The sequence below is a fragment of the Anthonomus grandis genome, chromosome 12 (genome assembly GCF_022605725.1).
Source record: "Anthonomus grandis grandis chromosome 12, icAntGran1.3, whole genome shotgun sequence".
Lineage (NCBI taxonomy): Eukaryota > Metazoa > Arthropoda > Insecta > Coleoptera > Curculionidae > Anthonomus > Anthonomus grandis.
In genome coordinates, this window is record NC_065557.1 from 8,079,990 (window position 1) to 8,098,362 (window position 18,373).

An 18,373-nucleotide genomic window follows, 5' to 3' on the forward strand; every position below is an offset into this window, starting at 1 on the left:
AGAGATAGAAGAAAGATGCGGCACCTTCCAAGTCTTTTCCAACCTTAAGTGTTGAGCACAGAAACTTTATTAAATCTGAATTCTCATCAAATTCAATATTGTTAAATACTGGGAATTACCAGGACCATGTGCATATATAAACTTCTTTAAAATTAATTTTTTTGCCTCTGGCTTTTAATTTAAAAAGATAGCAGTTTTGGAGTTTATATACTAAATAAATAATCAAATGATGCTTAACATTTATTGATTTCTCAACACTTTAAAGCACAATAAATACATGAACCATTACAACTTTAAAATATTTTACCCAGATTCGACCGCATCAGGCTTTCCAATTTTTCCCACCTTATGACCGCACTTATGGCAAACCTTCTTAGTTACTTCCACATCTTTTATGGTCAAATTAGTTTGGTGATCTACGGATTTGGATCTTACGTGTCGACCAAATGGAACATCCAAGTTATTCCGTTTCGGAGAAGGAGATTCACTTTGAGTTTCATGTTCTAAAATAACAAATCATAAAAACTTACTAAGGAATTTTGATTATTTACCAGAGGCACTGCTACTTTTTTCATCAACTTCCAAAGTGTCTTCTACAACGTCCAAGTGTGACTCTGGTTTTCCTGTGGGGGACACGTCGATTCCGTGGAACAAATCCAGTCTGGAATCTAAGGAAAACTGTTTTCCAGACATCAGTATTCCTCTTATACGTCGACGCATTGCTAAAAAATTTTCTTAAAACAAATAACATGCATTTTATTTGGGATTTACCAGGACTATCCTGGGCATCTTTTCTCAACTTAATGGTTTTCTGAAATTGTTCAAGCACGTCTCCTTGATCGTAAATAGCTGCAAAAGATCCATTTACAATTTTGGGAGACATGGGAACGTTTGATAAGAGCAAACTGGATCCGAAATTTTCATTTTTGTCTTTGGTTTCTACAAGAATAAAAACACATTTATTATATTGGAAATATTGATGAAAGGGAAGAAGCCATAATAATGCAAAGAGAAACTATTACCCTTTTTTTAAAAATATATACTTACTTACTATAAAAAAAATAAAAAAATTAAAATTAATTCTTGTTTATTTAGAAAAATAAAAATAAAAATAATAAGCTAAAAATACGTTTGATCTAAAGCTTCTCTTTGGGCCTGTAGCCTCTTATAAACAGCGGCAGTGTTTTTCCTAGATAATTCCTCCTTCTCATCGGGAGAACTACATTTAGCATCTAAATAAAAATTAAAAAAAAAAACAAACGAAAAATAAAAAAAAGGACAATAATATACTTTTACCTCCTAGAGGTACTTTGGCTCTTTTCATATATTTTTCTCTTTCTTGCAAAATGCCATTGGCAACAGTTACTATCTCTTTCCAATCTTTGACTATATCATCTAGAGTTGTTCTTGGGGCAGTCACTGTAAATCTTATGACGTATTTGCCCTTTAGGTTGGCTGGTACGCAATGTATGTTACCCCGTGAGTTTAACCTGGAAATTGTGAGTTTTTAGGAAATCCTAAATATTGAGACAAAATCTTAGATCAGAATGTACCACTTGTCCATGGTATCTTATCATATAAACCACTTTCCATGCAAGTTAATTAGCTCACTATTACAGTATTTAAATTGGAAATCCTTACCTTTTACATAGGGTTTCAGTAATAAAATTATCCCCAACTAATCGGAAAACAACCAACCCTAAATGCCTTTTGGCAGGCACTTCGAACCGTTGATCACTCCTCACAAAAGACTCGAACTTCTCAGCTAACATCACCCCTTTTCTTATATGTTCTTGTAAGCCTGTTATGCCATAGTTCCTTATCACAAACCAGAGCTTTAGCGAACGAAACCGTTTACTTAAAGGTATTTGCCAGTGCTGTAAAAGCTATATTAACAGCAATTAATGATATTAAATATAAAAGCCTTACCATATAATCTATTGCTAACCCTAAAAAAAAGAATAATTTTATGGGTGTTAAAATCTAAACAGCTCAAAAACTTACCAGAATACTCGTGAGTCAAATATAAAGGGTTTACATTAAATGCTCCATGTAGGGCGCTACTATTCTTAACCCTGCAATAAATTTTATAAGTAAATAGCTTCTGGTAACATTAACCTACTTACCACATGGCAGTGCAATCAAAATGCACCATTAACCACTTAGAAGGGTTAAAAGCAATAGAGTTCGCTTTTTCAATACCCTTTAGCCACACCCTGTACTCTGGACAAATGAAGGAAGAACCCGCATAAGCTGCGTCCACATGACACCACAATAATTCTTTGTAACAGATTTCTGTTATTTCTTGTAGGTTGTCGAAGGCGCACGAGCCGGTGGTACCCAAAGTAGCGCACACCTAAGATACATACATTCGTGTTTACCTAGTGTCACTTGTTATCATATAAATATTATTGCTGATATACGGACTAACTAGCTATTATTCGTTCAGTTAATTATTAATCTTATTCAGAACTGCATTACACATAGGCATAACTTAAATGGATATGATGCAGGTTTTTTAATGACCTCAGTAAATTATTTTACTTAGAGAGAAAAACTAAGGAGTTTTTTCTAGAAATAGTCTTTTCTTCTCTATTGTAATACTTAAAGACTTAGAAGTACTCTGCTTCTTAAGTAGACAAATCTTAAAGTAAGCTATAAAGACAAACATTTTTGAAGAAACTAGACTTTCAGTAGCAAATTCTTGCTTGAAATAAGGATAATGCTCTTACAAAAATGGACTAACTTCGCTTGAGTGGCATTACGAAATTAAAAATTGTCAGTTTTTTTTTTATGGAGACTTCCTCCTTATACAACCAAACTACAAGTTTGGTCAAAAGTTTTAAACTTATATTTAGATAGAATAGAAGTTACACTTTGTTTTTTTTAATACGTGTAATCTATTCTCAATCTTAATATAAGGCTGGGACTTTTAAACAAATTTGGGTTTTTTTTTGTAATAAGTAAGAATCTGTAGGAAAAACTTTACGACTACTTCAAATTTCGTAATGCCAGTCAGGCAAAACTAGTGCATTTTTAGAAGAGGAATCTTATTTTAAGCAAAAGTTGGCTGCTGAAAATCAGGTTTCTCCAAGAATATTTGGTTTTTCAAGTTAATCTAAAGTTTGTCAACTTAAAGTGCAGACCTACTTCTGAGTCTTTAAGTATTACAATAGAGAAAAAAGTAATCCTTGGATATTTGGCTTAAAAACTCCCTAGTTTTTCTCTCTAAGCAAATTTTATGGCCATTAAAAACTTATGGTCATTAAAAAAACGTGCATAATAACCATTTAAGTTATGCCTTTTTGTAATGCAATTCTGACTAAGATTAAAAATTCAACTGAACAAAAAATAGGCCGATTTAACGAAAGATAATACTTAATTCTACTTGAACAGATTCGAAATGCTGAACGAACATCTCTATTTTTTGTTTCCTTATCCTTATCTCTAATTAAAAACAGTTTCCTTCAAATGTGGTCTTTACCCAACTTAAATAAACTTTAAAACTTATTGTTGAGATCAATATTAAGGTGCAGAGCTACCTCTAAGTCTTCAAGATCATTTGATGAGGCCATAAGAACCTCAATTTATTCAGATAGGTGGAAAATTAACAAAATATTCCCTATATACAAATCTAGCTCTAGAGATAAAATTAAGAACTATCGATTATTATGAGCTTTACTTCTAAACTCTTTGAATTAATTCTTTTTGAGCACCTGCTTAATGAAATATACACTTTTTCAAATCTTATCTCATTTTGTGGGTCCTATATGTATGTCTTTGAAGGTATTAATGGAAAATAACAGGTTGATGTTATCTATAGAGGGTGTTTTTTATATATTGCGACAAAATTCAGGAAAATATTCTTTGGACAAAAATTCGCAAAAAAGTTCCTATAAACATAGGTCCTAAACCTTTTAGATTTTGAGCTATAGGGTAGTAAAGTTTTAACAAAAAAAATGATTTTTTTTCGATAACTTAAATACCCCTGCCGATATTTGTTCAAAGATTGGTATGCAGGGTCTGTGTATCCAGAGCCATTTACCAACATACTTTTAACATTTTTATGTTCTCCAGTGGCGTGTGTGCGGGTTTTCCGCTGAATACTTTTATAAAGAAAAATAGTACGCCATTGGTTTTTCTCGTAATAAAACATATTTTTAAATTTCCCGTTTTATTTGCAACATTTTTGATCCCTTGGACTTAGATGTCCGTTAGATGCACGGTTTTCGCACAAAAAATTAAAAAACATTTTTCTACTTTGACTGATCGCTAAAATTGATTTTTTTCTATGATCGTTATAAAAAGTAAGTTTTTTTTTGCTGCTTTAAAAAACTCACCGCTGAAAATGGACATCCCCGAACAGTTACTCCTCAAATTGAAGAACAGGTGCTCAATGAATTCGAGGAAGATCCCACCACAAGCACTAGGAAAATTGCTCAGACGGTACACATTAGTAACTTTACAGTTTGGAATATTCTTAAAAGAAACCTTTTATACCCGTATCATATTCAGCGGGCGCAGGCACTTTTGCCAGGCGATTTTCCGAAAAGAACCGCTTTTTGTCGTTGGATACAAGAACGCATAAGGCAAGATGCACCGTTTGTAAGAAAAATACTTTTCACCGATGAGGCTAATTTCTCCAGGAACGCAAATATGAACTTCCACAATAACCACATATGGCGTTATGAGAACCCACATGCTGTGGCAGAAAACCGTCCTCAGCACCAGTTTTCACTTAATGTATGTTTCGGCATTATTGAAAACTTTCCCATCGGTCCATTTTTTTTTACCAGCAAGATTGACTGGACAAGTGTATCAAGAATTTCTTGAAAATGAATTACCAGCGATGCTAGAAGATGTCCCCATTCAGCTGAGACAGCAAATGTTTTTTTACATGACGGTGCTCCAGCCCATTTTAGTTTAGTGGCTCGGCAGTATTTGGATATTACGTATCCAAATCGTTGGATAGGGCGGGAAAGTATTCACCCTTGGCCCCCACGCTCTCCCGACTTAAATCCGCTGGATTTTTTTTTGTGGTGCCACCTTAAATCACTGGTTTACAGAAATCCAATTGATAATGTGGAGGAGTTGCGTAATCGCATTATAACGTCTTGTGACATAATTCGGCAGACACCAGGAATTTTTAAAGGTGTCCGCCAATCAATGCGATGTCGATTAGATGCTTGTATTGATTGCACTTTGAACAACTTTTGTAAAAATAATATTACTTAAATAAATAATAAAAAATGAAATATTTTTTTATTACTTAAAAACTTGTATTTTAAATTAAAGATTGTAGAAGCAAAAGTTTTAAATCCTTAATTACAATTTTATTAAATTGGGCTGGCTTTTGTACTAAATTAATTAATAAAAATTTTATTATTAAAATTGCAATAAACTAAAAAAACGAATAATTACTAGAATAAAGAAAGTCTAATCAAATCTGAGCAACATGTCCATGGTTTTTAATTTTTTGTGCGAAAACCGTGCATCTAACGGACAAAGTCCAAGGGATTAAAAATGTTGCAAATAAAACAGGAAATTTAAAAATATTTTTTAATACAAGAAAAACCAGTGGCGTACTATTTTTCTTTATAAAAGTATTCAGCGGAAAACCCGCACACACGCCACTGGAAAACATAGAAATGTTAAAAGTATGTTGGTAAATGGCTCTGGATACACAGACCCTGCATACCAATCTTTGGATAAATATCTACAGGGGTATTTAAGTTACCGAAAAAAAAACATATTTTTGTTAAAACTTTACCACTCTCTAGCTCAAAATCTAAAAGGTTTAGGACCTATGTTTATAGGAACTTTTTTGCAAATTTTTGTCCAAATAACACGTTCCTGAATTTTGTCGCAATATATAAAAAACACCCTGTATATAGATATAGAGAAGGCATTTAATAGATTGAGATACTACAATTTTATATTACTTGCATAATTTATTAAAATCTCAGTTGTAGGTAAACCTATGTCAAAATTAAATATTCTAGGTCGTGTATCTTTTTACAGGGCTCCAATCGCGGACCACTCTTGTTTTTTTGGTTGCAAATTTTAAAATTGCAAATGATTTTATTTGCAACACTTAAAATGCAAATGGATAATTATTTGCCAAAGGTTTCAAATGTTTCCTTTCAAGTTCAATCAGAGAATGATCGATTGATCAAAGATAAATAATGCAATATAAATTTTATAATGTTGCTTCCAATTAAATATCAGTAAGTGTGCTTTAATGTAATTCACCCTACATGGTAATCCTAAAATTTTTACTTACACTTTATATGGTAAAAAACTGCAAAGAGATTCACAGCAGAAGAATTTAGGAGTGATTTTTGAGACTTGAACTCTTGCAATTTTCGACCACATTTTATCTAAAGTAGAAAATGCCCAAAGAATCTCTGGATATATTACTAAAACCACCAAGGAGCGAAGCTTTGAAGTGAGTTTTTATCTTTTTGATATATTAGTTCTGCCAATTTTGGTCCTCTTATTACAGGTCCTGGATAGCAATGATTGAAGGAGTTTAAAGAAGGTTTTTGAAGTGCATGTATTAAAGGAAATTTGGAATAGATTTCCAAAGAGGCTATGCTAATGATCAGAAGATGAATTAAATCGGTCCTTTCAGTCAGTTATCTTTTATTTACAACAGAGTGACCACCCGTTATCCTAAAGTATTTTATCTGACTTATCCATGAACCAACCTTTCCTTTATAGAAGTCTTTTTATGAATGCTTTATGAATCATTGATTCAGATATTTTGAATCAGTATAAGACAATATGAGTAAATAAATAGAAATAGAACTGAACTCATCATTATATGTTATTATTTATTGTTAAAGGACATTTCTACGTTAGAAAAACATTTTATGGTATGTTAAATTTGTATATGTAAATCGCTTGATAGCTGTTGATACGTGTAACAAATAAATAAATGACTAAAGGTAATTTGGTTAAATTTTTTCTTTGATAACTTAACGGACATAGCTAAGACTTGTGGTATATCAATCACGTCAGATTTTATTACAATATTAGACTCGTTAATTAGAATATAACCAATGAAAGAAAGAGACTTAAGGAAAATGTCTCAAAAATTCTATTCCAAAATTTATGCTAATGTATTGCCTTAAAAAAAAAACTTTTTTAATACATTATTACTTTATACTTGGTTTGTTGATTTGTGACTGAGATTGAAAACGGTCCAAGAGTTAAAAAAGATTAAAATTGGATAGATCTCGTTAATATAAAAGGGAGCTTAAGATGTCTTGGTTTATACCATTGAACTAGGTTAGGTCACAATTAAATTTTTAAAAATTGATAATACCACTAAATCATGATTTTTATAACCACCCATCCAAAAGTTAGAAAATTAAAGAGCTTCCATTGAAACACTCGCCCAATTTGTATATTTAGTGACTATTAAATTTCTTATTTAAAAATTTAATAAAAAATCCTTTTAATAATTGTCAATTAAACTAAAACGTATTTCCCATCAAGCACTATCTATAAACTTCATCCCGAACAGACGGAGATTATTAAAGTCTCGTATCTAACTAAGAGTTTTTCCTCAGAAATAACTAATTGGTCAAAGCTTCTTACAATGATTGAAACCCTTGCGGGGGCCTTAAATCTCTTGTTTGTAATTAAGACCATCACTTGATTTTCTTGGATGACTTGTTCTTCCTTCGGTTTTCTCCCATTCAGTTAATTAAGCCATTGATAAATCGGACGGCACAATTTTATAGAAAATACTTACCCAGAAGGGTATCAGCCCTTGTTCCCTGTCTTGTTTTATGGCTTTTAACAGCTTATCACCTCTCATTGAGAAATTTTCGTCACATTCTATGTACCTTAAGGTGACGAGGCCTATGAGGGCCGCCTTCTCCACACTTAAAAAAATAATATTTAAATTACACCCTAATTATTTAGCCAAATGTACTGAGAATAAATTAATGATTTCAATTGATGCCTTATTCAACTTAACTCTTTAAAGTTCAACTGGGTTACTAAAACAACATACAAAATTCATAATGTATACCTTGAGTGTGCTTGGTCAGAGCTGTAGGCCACTAATTTCCCATTAATATCATGCTTAGAAGCAGTCGGGTAAAGGTCTTTAAACATCTTAATAGCTACATATCGCCCCGCTAAAAGGCTTATTAAAGTACACTCGCTAGCAGTAGTCTAAAAAATAAACATGATAGTTAATGACAAATGAGTTTTTCCTGTAATAAACTTACTTGAATAACACCCCCTCCATCCCCGCCCTTTCTATGAAGAAACTCTTCTGGAAGACCAATCATTTTTCCTAGCCAGTTCATCACAACCATTTCGAGCTCAGTACAAACTGGACTTGAAGCCTATAATGTGAAAACTTTAAAAGGGAATTTGAAGTTTTAAAATTGCTTTACCCAAGTGAATCCTATACAGTTAATGGCGTTACTCAGCATCTCGCCCAGCATCGAGGGGTAGCTGTTAAGGGCTGGAAAGTATGCGTGCATATGGGGGCTTTGCCAGTGGGTTACCCCGGGCATTATGACGTTTTCTACATCTTTGAAAATGTTGTCCCAGGATTCGCCTTTTATCGGGGCAGTTTCCGGGATCAGACCCCGGATGAATCCCGGTTTTTTGTCCGGGAATACCCGGCGGTCCCGGATGTTTTCTAAGTAGTCTGCTATGTAGTCTATTAGTTCTTTACCTAATTGGATTCAATTCGTTATTGTTTACAAAGATTGTATGTATATTATTATGTAGGTTGTATGTCTAATTGTCTATTCTAATAAGAATAGTTTCATGATATTCCTAGTATATTCTAAAAATTTTGTTAATACTATCACATTTTTTGAATATCCTTTAACTTTAATTGAATATAAGAAGCTAAATATTCTTGTGAGAGAGAGTGTAGCAAGTTTATGACCTTAAATAAAGTTTGATTTTATTTCATAATGCATGCAAACATTTCTGAAAACAGCAAATTAGTGCAAAAGCTGTTGATGCTGCAGTTACTAAAGCCTTTAAGAAAATTAGTAAAATTCAGCAATAAAGGTGTATGCCAAAAGAAAGTTTAGAAGATTGAATGTACCTAAAGTTAATATAAGACTTTGTAATGAAGTTCTTGAAAAAATTAGAATCATATATCCTGCACATATCTCTTAAAAATCTCTAACATAATAACCATTTACCTCTAACTAGGTTAAAACCGCTCTTTACAACTGTTCTCCATTGTGTTTTTATATTCGATTTAAGAGTTATTTGAAAGTATGTAAATTATCATTATTGTTCTTAAATTTAATATTATATTAGCAGTTATTAAATCTGTATTTTTTTTGTACCTACTAAACCTTACATGTAATTACTAATTTAGTGGTATTTGTAGAGTATTGCAAATAAATAAATATATGTAAAGACATAAGCCTAGTATAGGATTTCGTTTAGTACAACTGCAATTTTCCTCCATTTAATTCGTTTTATAATATGGAAAGCTGGAAAATTATATTTAATAGAAATGAATATTACGAATAATTATTAGATCGGAGAATTTTTTTTTCTAGCTCTAGTTTCTAGCCCTAAGGATGGCGTTAATAAACGTCGAAACATCAATTTTTAGTCTGTTCTAAGTCTGCAACTTATTTCTTTGCTATTACATTTAAAAATAGTTTAAAATTATAATTAGGGAATTGAAATTAAAAAAAAAATTCCATAAAAAAATTATTTCTTATAAATGAAGAAAGTTTTTTCTAATTAAATTAGTTAATTAGAAAATTAAAAAATCGGAACTAAGTGTTAAAATTTAAAATATTTTATAAAAAATCAAATTAATGTATATAGAACTAAAGATTAAAAAGAAAAAGATGACAAGAATCTGGACTTTTCGACCTATATTTAGGCATTCTTCAGAACTAGAAATGACAGGTTAGAATTCACAATTTAATAGTTATATTTATAATATGTTATGATTTAAGCTTCGCATAGGATTTCGATTAATAAAACCGGACTTTAAAATATTTGAAGTTTAAAAATTTAATTTAAATAACAAAAAATAATTAATAAATCTATTAAATAAATTGTTATTTTGGGCCTTGAAGATGGTCTTAATAAACGCGGAAACATCGGTATTTTTCTTGCAACAAAACTATGATAATTAAGGGATTTAAATTAAAAAAATACAATGAATACATACAATTGTTTCAATACACATATACAATGAATATACAAAAAAATACAATTAATAAAAGTACAATGAAAATGTTAGTAATTCAAATTAGTGATTAAATTAGTAAATAAGATTAAAGTATTTATAATATTATTTTTAACTAATGGTATTAACTATATTGTTAATTTTTAAGACAATTTAAAAAATTTGTGCAAAAGTGAAATTTTAAATGACAAAATTAAAAATTTAGTTACACGTTATGCAAAATCAAATTATAAATTCGTAATAAATGCTTAAATATTTAAATTAAAAAGAAATTAATAAACTATAGAAAGTAGTTGTGAATATATGAATTTTATATATATATATATTTTATTTATTTGAATTAAATAATTTTAATGACGTTCAGAAAAATAAAGAAAATTTTTGTTTTGAAAATATTTTCACTATATTTGTGTGTTTTATAAACTGACAATCAGTTTTTTTTAATTAATTCATAGAATATTAATTAAAAAAATCATATTAAAAAAAAAACTTACGTAGACGATAGTGACAAAAAATGTATATTTATGACTTAATTAATAATTTGAGATATCCTTTACTTTTTTTTTTTGATAAAAATTATTACGCAAATTTATTCAAAATAAGAAGAAAATAAGTTTTTGAAAAATTAAATTAATTAATAAAAAAATTATTTAATGTGTATAGAATGAAAGCTGTATAGCAAAATGTATAAATATGACAAGAATCTGGACGTTTCTGCCATTATCTAAGCCATCTTCAGAGCTCTATATACCGAGTTATAGCTTACAATTTTATATGTAGAAAATCTGATCTTTAAAATGAAGTAATTTAAAACAAAAATTTAAAAAAAATTAATCCCTAAACAAGAAAGTTTTTTTTTTAAATAAATTAGTTAACAAGAAAATTAAAAAACAAACATAACATTAAATTATTTATAATACTGATTTTTAATTATTGGCAAATATTAGATCTTTTAACTTTTTAAGACGTTAAAAAAAATTATAAATCCCAAAAAATTAATCAAACAAAAGGATAAATTTTAAAAATAATCTGAAGTTGAAAAAGGGCCTTTAAAATAAAATCAATTATATTGATACTTAATGAACTTTTAGACTAAGAATTTAAAGACTTTTTTAAAAGGTGCACAAAATTAAATTTTAAATTTGTAATTATGTTGTCTGAATTTAAATTTAAAATATTTTATATGTATATTATTTAATTTTTTTAATTCAAATATTAAAATGATTGTTCCAAAAAAATAAGAAATTTTTTTTTCATAACTTTTTGAGTAATTTAGAGAATTATATAAGCTGACAATTAATTTTTTTTTTCTTAAAAAAATTATATGAAAAATTAAATTTTAACAGAAACATATAATTTAACAAGAATGAATATCTAGCATAATTTTTAATTGACATAATCATATTAAAATAAAGAAAAAATAAATTTATTCAAAGTATAGTGACTACATTTATTTTATTTTAATTTAATTTGAGATATCCCTAGGTATAATTTTTTTTTTTTTGGAAATTGATAATTTTTAATAATTTTGACAATAATAATTACGCAAATTTACTTTTTAAAAAATAAAGCGTTTCGTAAAATTGAATTGAATTATTGGAAAATAAAATGAACATATAAAGAATTAAAGCTTAAAAAAAACATGTTACCAACATTTTAAAAGATCTTTACAAATTTTTCTTAAAATACTTCTTAAATCTTTATACAAGAATTATGTCATACTTTTGCATTTTCATGCCAAATAATCAAAAAATACATTTGAAAATATATGTAGAAAAAAACATATTGTTTTCGATTTAAATGCAATGAAACAAACATCATCCATAAAAAAGAAATAAATGTCATGCAATAAGCAAGAAATACTATTCAATACCATGCAAATTGATTTGTCTATATCCCTATGTAAAGCCCTTTTATAGTTTTAAGGCACTAAGCTATTTATATTATGTTTATCAGCCCTGACTCTTCATGTTTCTATATATTTTAACATTTTTAGCATTAATTGTGACATAACTTTAAAGGATACGACGCACCTTTTATTCGGAATTCTTCACTGTCCATCCCGAGCTACCTGAAACTAAGACATAAGGAATTAAAAATATGTGAACAAAGGATATTTAAAAAAATAGTTACCACACCAACTCTAGAAATATTAACCAAACATTAAAAATATATATTTTTCTTCACAAATTGGGTAATAAGATGTGATTTTCTATTAAAAAAATAAAGCGTTGTATAAAGATTTATTAGGATTATCGCCTAAAACACAAAAAAAGAATTCAATAAAATTAAATAAAAAAAAAAAATTACATAAATAAATAATTAAATCCAGCGTATCGTAATTTGATCCATTTATATCTAATAAGTAATTTAATTATAAAAATCGTGGGTGTAACATCGATATTCGCAGAGCTCTAATCCAATTAAATGCTCGTCTAATTATATCACTAGTCATGAATTGATTAATTAAATAATACCTGATTATATTATTTAATATGCTCGTAGATTTGCAAATAAGAATTATCTTGAATCTGCTACATCATTATAAAAAATTAAACACTGAATTATAATCTCCTATAGAGCTTTTTTTTTAACTAAGTCGATGTTAAATTATTAGGACATTAATCCAAACCTTTTTTACAATTTTTAACATTTACTTCTACCCAAATAATAAATATAAATAAATAGGGGTTCGTAAAATAATATATTGTATTTGCGGTTCATGTATAGAGTATTCATTTAATATTTCCAAGCAATTATTGCAGCAAGTTGCTTTAGTGAGGTGTAAAGATTTCGAAAGCTATGTTAAAATTTAGGAAAAGCAGTGGCGTCTTACTTTTCCTGTTCAAAATATTTAATTTATTTAAATTAGTTATATGTTAGAAATTTCTCCTAAAATTTTTATGCTATGGGGTGAAAAAAAGGAGAAATATAAAAGTTGTTTGGGCCCTTGAATCTTTGACAATCATGAAGAAACACCTTGTTTTGTTTGTCAAAGTATCTTGAGGTATTTAGCATCAATTTAAAATTACATTTTCATCATTATGTTCAATGTAGGACCTACTAGTAATTTTTTTAGAAACATCTAGTTTTTTTCAGTGTAATTTTGGATATATAATAACTATAGATAAAATAGCCCACTAGTAATTTTATTAGAATCCCCTAGTTTGTTTCATGATAACCTGTTTTTATTTTAACTATGAAGATAATCAACCGAACCAAACCCAACCCACTGGTTTTTTTTTCAAAAACCGCTAGTTTCATCCATTCTACATTTTAAATTATGCTCAATTTATTAGGACCCATTAGTAATTTTTTAAAAACCCCGAGTTTGTTTCATGATAGATTTTTTTAAATTTAACTACAAAGATCCCACAATCCACTAGTATTTTTTAGCGAACGCTAGTTTCTTCCTTAATTAATTTTTAATTATCTTGTATGATGACTGACTAGTAACTTTTTTAGAAACCTCTAGTTTATTTATTGATATACTTTTATAATTAAAGTAATTAAAGTCTCTATAAAGCTACAGAAGTTACCAGTCCCTCTATCGCTACATTTTTATATTCAAAGTATGATGAGCCACTGATAACTAGTACAAGCCCCTAGTTTGTTTATTCATAGACTTTTACATTTAGTCCAAAATTTTCCTAGTTATATCTAAAAAATCAGCCAGTTACTTTCTAATAGAAATTTTTCTACAAACCCTTAGATTCATTTTGCATTTATACCTTTTTAAATTCAAGTACAGCATTCAAGACTTATGAACCCCTACATGTTTTACTACACACTCCTACTTTTTTCTCCGAGGCGTTTTATTTTTAAGATACAGAAACTGAATTTCTAAAAAAATTTCAAAAGCCAATACTAGATCGCTTACCTTTTGATCACTTAGACACAAAAAAATAAAACTGGCACAACGGTCCAAAGTGATTCACTGAAGCCAAATAGCGGACGAATAAGAAGCAACAAGTTGTGCCAACGTGCCCTTATATAGGGTTTCCTCCCTCTGGAAAAGCGGATTTTAGTTCCGATGATATCTGTATTTAACCCGAATAAATACAGAACTGTAAACTATTTACTATTGCACTTTATTTTTATAAATATGTACATATATTCTATATTTTTTCTAATCGGAATTAATACATAACGATCATTTTTTTTAAAGCAAATTGCTTTAAATTGCTAATTATGCTATGGAAAAATACCGTGTGATCCTGTTATTTTTGTATCTTTTTTTTCAGTGTTTTAATTAAATTATCTATAATTGTTGTATGAACATTATTATGCGCATGTCATTAGTTTTCTTATTAAAATATTGAATGTCAGGTGATTGTTGAATCTGTGTCACAACAATAAAATTATTATAATTAATTATGGCTATTATAAAAATTTTTTTTATAAAGCTGCGCGTTTGACGGATTTATTTGCTTACCAGAAAAATCAGAAAATGAAATTCCATATAAAGGAAAATTGACATTTTGAAGATATGATACGAATTAAGAAATATGACTAAAGTGAGAATAACTTAAAAAGTAATTAAAATTTACAAAATTATAGGCAAACTTATAAGCAACAAAATTTTTTAAAATACGTATTTACCTTGTATGCTTCTTATTGTTTTTGCGAGATTGCCTTATGTTAAAAAATAAAGAACTTATTAATGTGAATTTTTGAGGCATTTTGTATATTTAAAATCATTGTCAAATAAACCAATTATATTTTAAGTCTTATATAATTAATTAAATTTCTAATTAAAGCTCTAAAACTATTTTAATATACTCATAGTTAAAAACAAATAATTAATTCCTAAAGTGTTAAAATGTAGGTATAATTCATTGCGGTGAAAAACAAATTAAAGAAATTAACTTTCTTTTAAAAATATATTATTAATTTTTTTTAGGTATATAGTTATTTGATTTATTAATGTTCTTACGTCACTGAATAGTACTGTTTCGTAAAAATAGGTAATGATTTGTTTATTTTTCTACATAAATTACTATTTCAAGTTTTTTTCACTTATTATGATAGATGCTGAAGCAGATCTATTATTAGAAGTATTTTATTACTAGACAACGTCATTTGTACTCTATAATTGAATATCGGAAAAATCAAAATACAATGAAACATGTGGTCAGCATAAGAAAGCTTAGGCATTCTTTTATACGCTGAATACTTGTTTTATTTTATTTTAACTTTCCCGATAGTCAATTATAATGTACAACTGACGAAATCTCTTTCATTATTACAGTATGGTGAATTCAGTAGACTACTACAATACAAGACTCTTTGTATCTAGAGAGAAAACACAAGTGGTTATATGGTTTTTGCAAAAACCAAATATCCAAATACCATATTAATAATCTATTTTAAATCAGGCAGTCGAAGCCAGTTTATGTATCGTCCAAGAATCATTTTGTCTAAAGTCATTTTTTTCCAAATTATTTATATATTTTCTAATTTTCTCAATTCTTATTTAATTTGAAATGTTTAGGCCTATACTTTTTGGTTGTTTCTACTAGTGGAATTTTTATTTTCTACAAGTACTAACGTTACTTTTTTCTAAAGTTAAATAATTTTTTCTTAGGCATGGAATAGGAATACGTTTCCAAAAACCATATTTTTTTCCATTTAGAAAATTGAAAGTTATATTCCAGACTGGTTATTTGCTTTAAAAACTAAACTAATTTTTAAACATTTATTTGAATGCTTTTCTTTGCTTTTTTGTTTTTATTTAATTTAATTATATATTTACATTAATTTCTTTTTATTTTATTTTTTTTTCTTTTTAGTATTTTTTCAACTTTTTATTACTAATCTAAAATCTTTTGTTCAAAATTTCTTAAGCATGCCTCATTCAGATTGACGAATTGAAAAATTAGAGTGAGTAAGTAAACTAATAGTAACTACATAGTAATGAAAGATTTTCTTTTGATATAATTAATATTGTATTTTTTCTGACTAATGAAAAAATTTTAAATAAATATTTTTTTAATTTCCCAGTCAACTTTTTTAAATTTAATTTTGTTTTTTATGATTACAAAAAATCTTAATTCTGAAAATATTTTATCTCTATCTAAATCTTAATTCCCTGCTCTATTATTACTAGTGTTATCCAAGAATCTTTTTGACCAAAATTAAAATTTCGAATAATTTATGTACTTTCTGCTGGGGATAATAATAGTAGATAACAAAGTCAATTCCCCATTAACTGGGAGATTTCTGATTTTTTATGTTCTTCTTCGGATTCTTCTTTAAGTACATTTTAATTGACTTGAGTTATCTGAAAATGTATTTATTTATTTAGTAAGTCCTTAAAATACAAACACATACAATCCAAAAATAGTATCTTAATATTGCAATAATAATTTAAACGTATTATATCTATACGTTTATATATTATTATTTAATACGTTTAAATTTACTAATAAGCAATCAAATTTAATTTTACATAGAAATAAAATAAATATCAACTACCTGAAATTATTAATCTCTTACAAGCAACTGAGGTTATAACTACCTTTACGTTTCCAGTTTTATTATAGAATTTCTGACCCTTTCATGCGTTTTCTCCTAATTTTATAATTTTCCATTTGGATTTGCATTAGTTTTGTATATCTTACCTGAAAAGGAAAAAATGCCTGGAATTGATGATTAATTCCCTTGTCTAAATTTTCCCTTTTAGTTATTTAATTTAAAATATTAGCCTTATTATTTCTTATTTTTTCTATCAGTTCATTTTTTTTCGCTAAGGCATTTAATATGAATAGTTTTTAAAAAACCATTTTTTCCCATACAGAAAATCGGAAATTATCCTCCAGGCTGGTTGCTTACTTCAAAAAACTAAACTAATTTTTCAATATTTGTTTAAATAATTTTCCTGTTTCTCTTGTATATTTTTATTCGAGTTATTTAAATTTTATTTTATATTTTTAATTTTTGGTATTATTTACACTTTATTTTTAGTTATTTTTAGTTTTTTTCAAAATTGCTAAGGAATTTCTTATTCAGTTGTGGCAGTACAAGCTTCTTGCTCCACTAAATAAGAAAAATGAAATTATCAAGTAGTTTTTTTTTTACTAGTAATAAAAGGCATTTTAATTTTTTTTAAGGAGTTAATTAGGTATTTTCTTGGATATCGCAAAATTTTTAGTTTGGTATTTTATTAATTTTTCATTTAAATTATTTTGTTCTTCTTATAATTCCTCTCCCTTTCGGTAATCAAAGTAAATATTTCAAAAGGATTTTTTTAATAAACTGTGGAAACTACAAAAAGTTTTACCTGCCAGACACATCTTCATTCTTCTGCAAAAACAATTATTTTCAATCAACTTTGCAAAATTTAATTTTCTAATCTATAATAAATAATAATTTTGTCAAATCTTTACTCTCTATTTAAATCTTTTTTCTTATCTCAACGAAACTTGTTTTTTTCTATTTATATTTTATTCTTTCAAATTTAGACCTCAATTCTTATTTAGTTCAGGCAATTAAAGTTTTTATTAATTTTATTTGGCTACTTGATGCTCTTTAACCTAAGCTAAAAATGCTAAATAGTAGATTAAAACATATTGTAGATAAAAATCAACACAAAGAAGTAAGAACGATTAAAGATATTGCAAGAAATAATTTCATTATTTGCAAGACAAATAAATTAATGTAAGTTTTAATAATATTGTTTATTTTCATAGAAAAAAAAATTAAAAAAATAGAATATTGATCGAGAAATGTTAAATTTTATTTTTTAGAGAATCTATCCTTTCTTTATTATAATTCCAATATTTTTTTAGTTCAACGATTAAATATTTCCGTTTAAATTTTCAATTTTATTTGGTACTTATTTACTTCCTCTCTATTGACTTTTTTCCAATTTATATATGTAATAAAAAAATTATTATTTTCCCAGTATTTTCTATTTTGTTATATGATTTAATATTTTTTTGCTGAAATATTGAACTTAATTCTTATTTAATTCAGACAGTTGTCTTGTAGTTTCTTGATTTTATTTGGGTAGTTAAGGCTCTTTGGCCTGCAAACTAAATAATAATTTTTATACACTCAATTCAAAAGTAAAAAAAAAAACAAAAAATTAATTAAAGTGAAAAAATAATTATTTTAAAGGCAGCCAAAAATTTCCAAAAGTTTTCCTACAATTTGTGAAAATTTTCC

The 18,373-nt window shown here is 27.6% G+C and overlaps 1 protein-coding gene across 3 annotated transcripts; it reads right to left on the reverse strand.

The window, feature by feature from the left end:
• Positions 1–227: 227 nt before the first annotated feature.
• On the reverse strand, positions 228–14,283 carry LOC126742961 (histidine decarboxylase). 3 transcript variants are annotated; one of them, XM_050449851.1, is made up of 14 exons: positions 14,085–14,283; positions 12,238–12,281; positions 8,418–8,704; positions 8,247–8,366; positions 8,045–8,190; positions 7,763–7,895; positions 2,127–2,356; positions 2,005–2,075; positions 1,930–1,949; positions 1,642–1,877; positions 1,297–1,490; positions 772–939; positions 552–722; positions 228–503 (listed from the first exon to the last, which is right to left on the reverse strand). In XM_050449851.1, the coding sequence occupies exons 2-14, from the start codon at positions 12,263–12,265 to the stop codon at positions 304–306; spliced, it is 2,004 nt and encodes a 667-aa protein (XP_050305808.1). In that variant the 5' UTR covers positions 12,266–12,281; positions 14,085–14,283; the 3' UTR covers positions 228–303. The 3 variants fall into 3 exon arrangements, with proteins under 3 accessions (XP_050305808.1, XP_050305810.1, XP_050305811.1); XM_050449853.1 differs by lacking the exons at positions 228–503; positions 552–722 and adding an exon at positions 1,130–1,232 and having other exon boundaries at positions 783–939; positions 14,085–14,281; XM_050449854.1 differs by lacking the exons at positions 228–503; positions 552–722; positions 772–939 and adding an exon at positions 1,071–1,232 and having other exon boundaries at positions 14,085–14,281.
• Between the last annotated feature and the right edge of the window lie 4,090 nt (positions 14,284–18,373).

Bases quoted from the DNA above. Each gene is read 5' to 3' on its own strand.
- LOC126742961 (XM_050449851.1), bottom strand. From the start codon at position 12,265: ATGGACAGTGAAGAATTCCGAATAAAAG. The intron at 1,950-2,004 runs GTAAGTTTTTGA...TCTTTTTTTTAG, and splicing joins TTTGACTCACGAGTATTCTG to GGTTAGCAATAGATTATATG. The intron at 723-771 runs GTAAATCCCAAA...AAAATTTTTTAG, and splicing joins AGATGCCCAGGATAGTCCTG to CAATGCGTCGACGTATAAGA.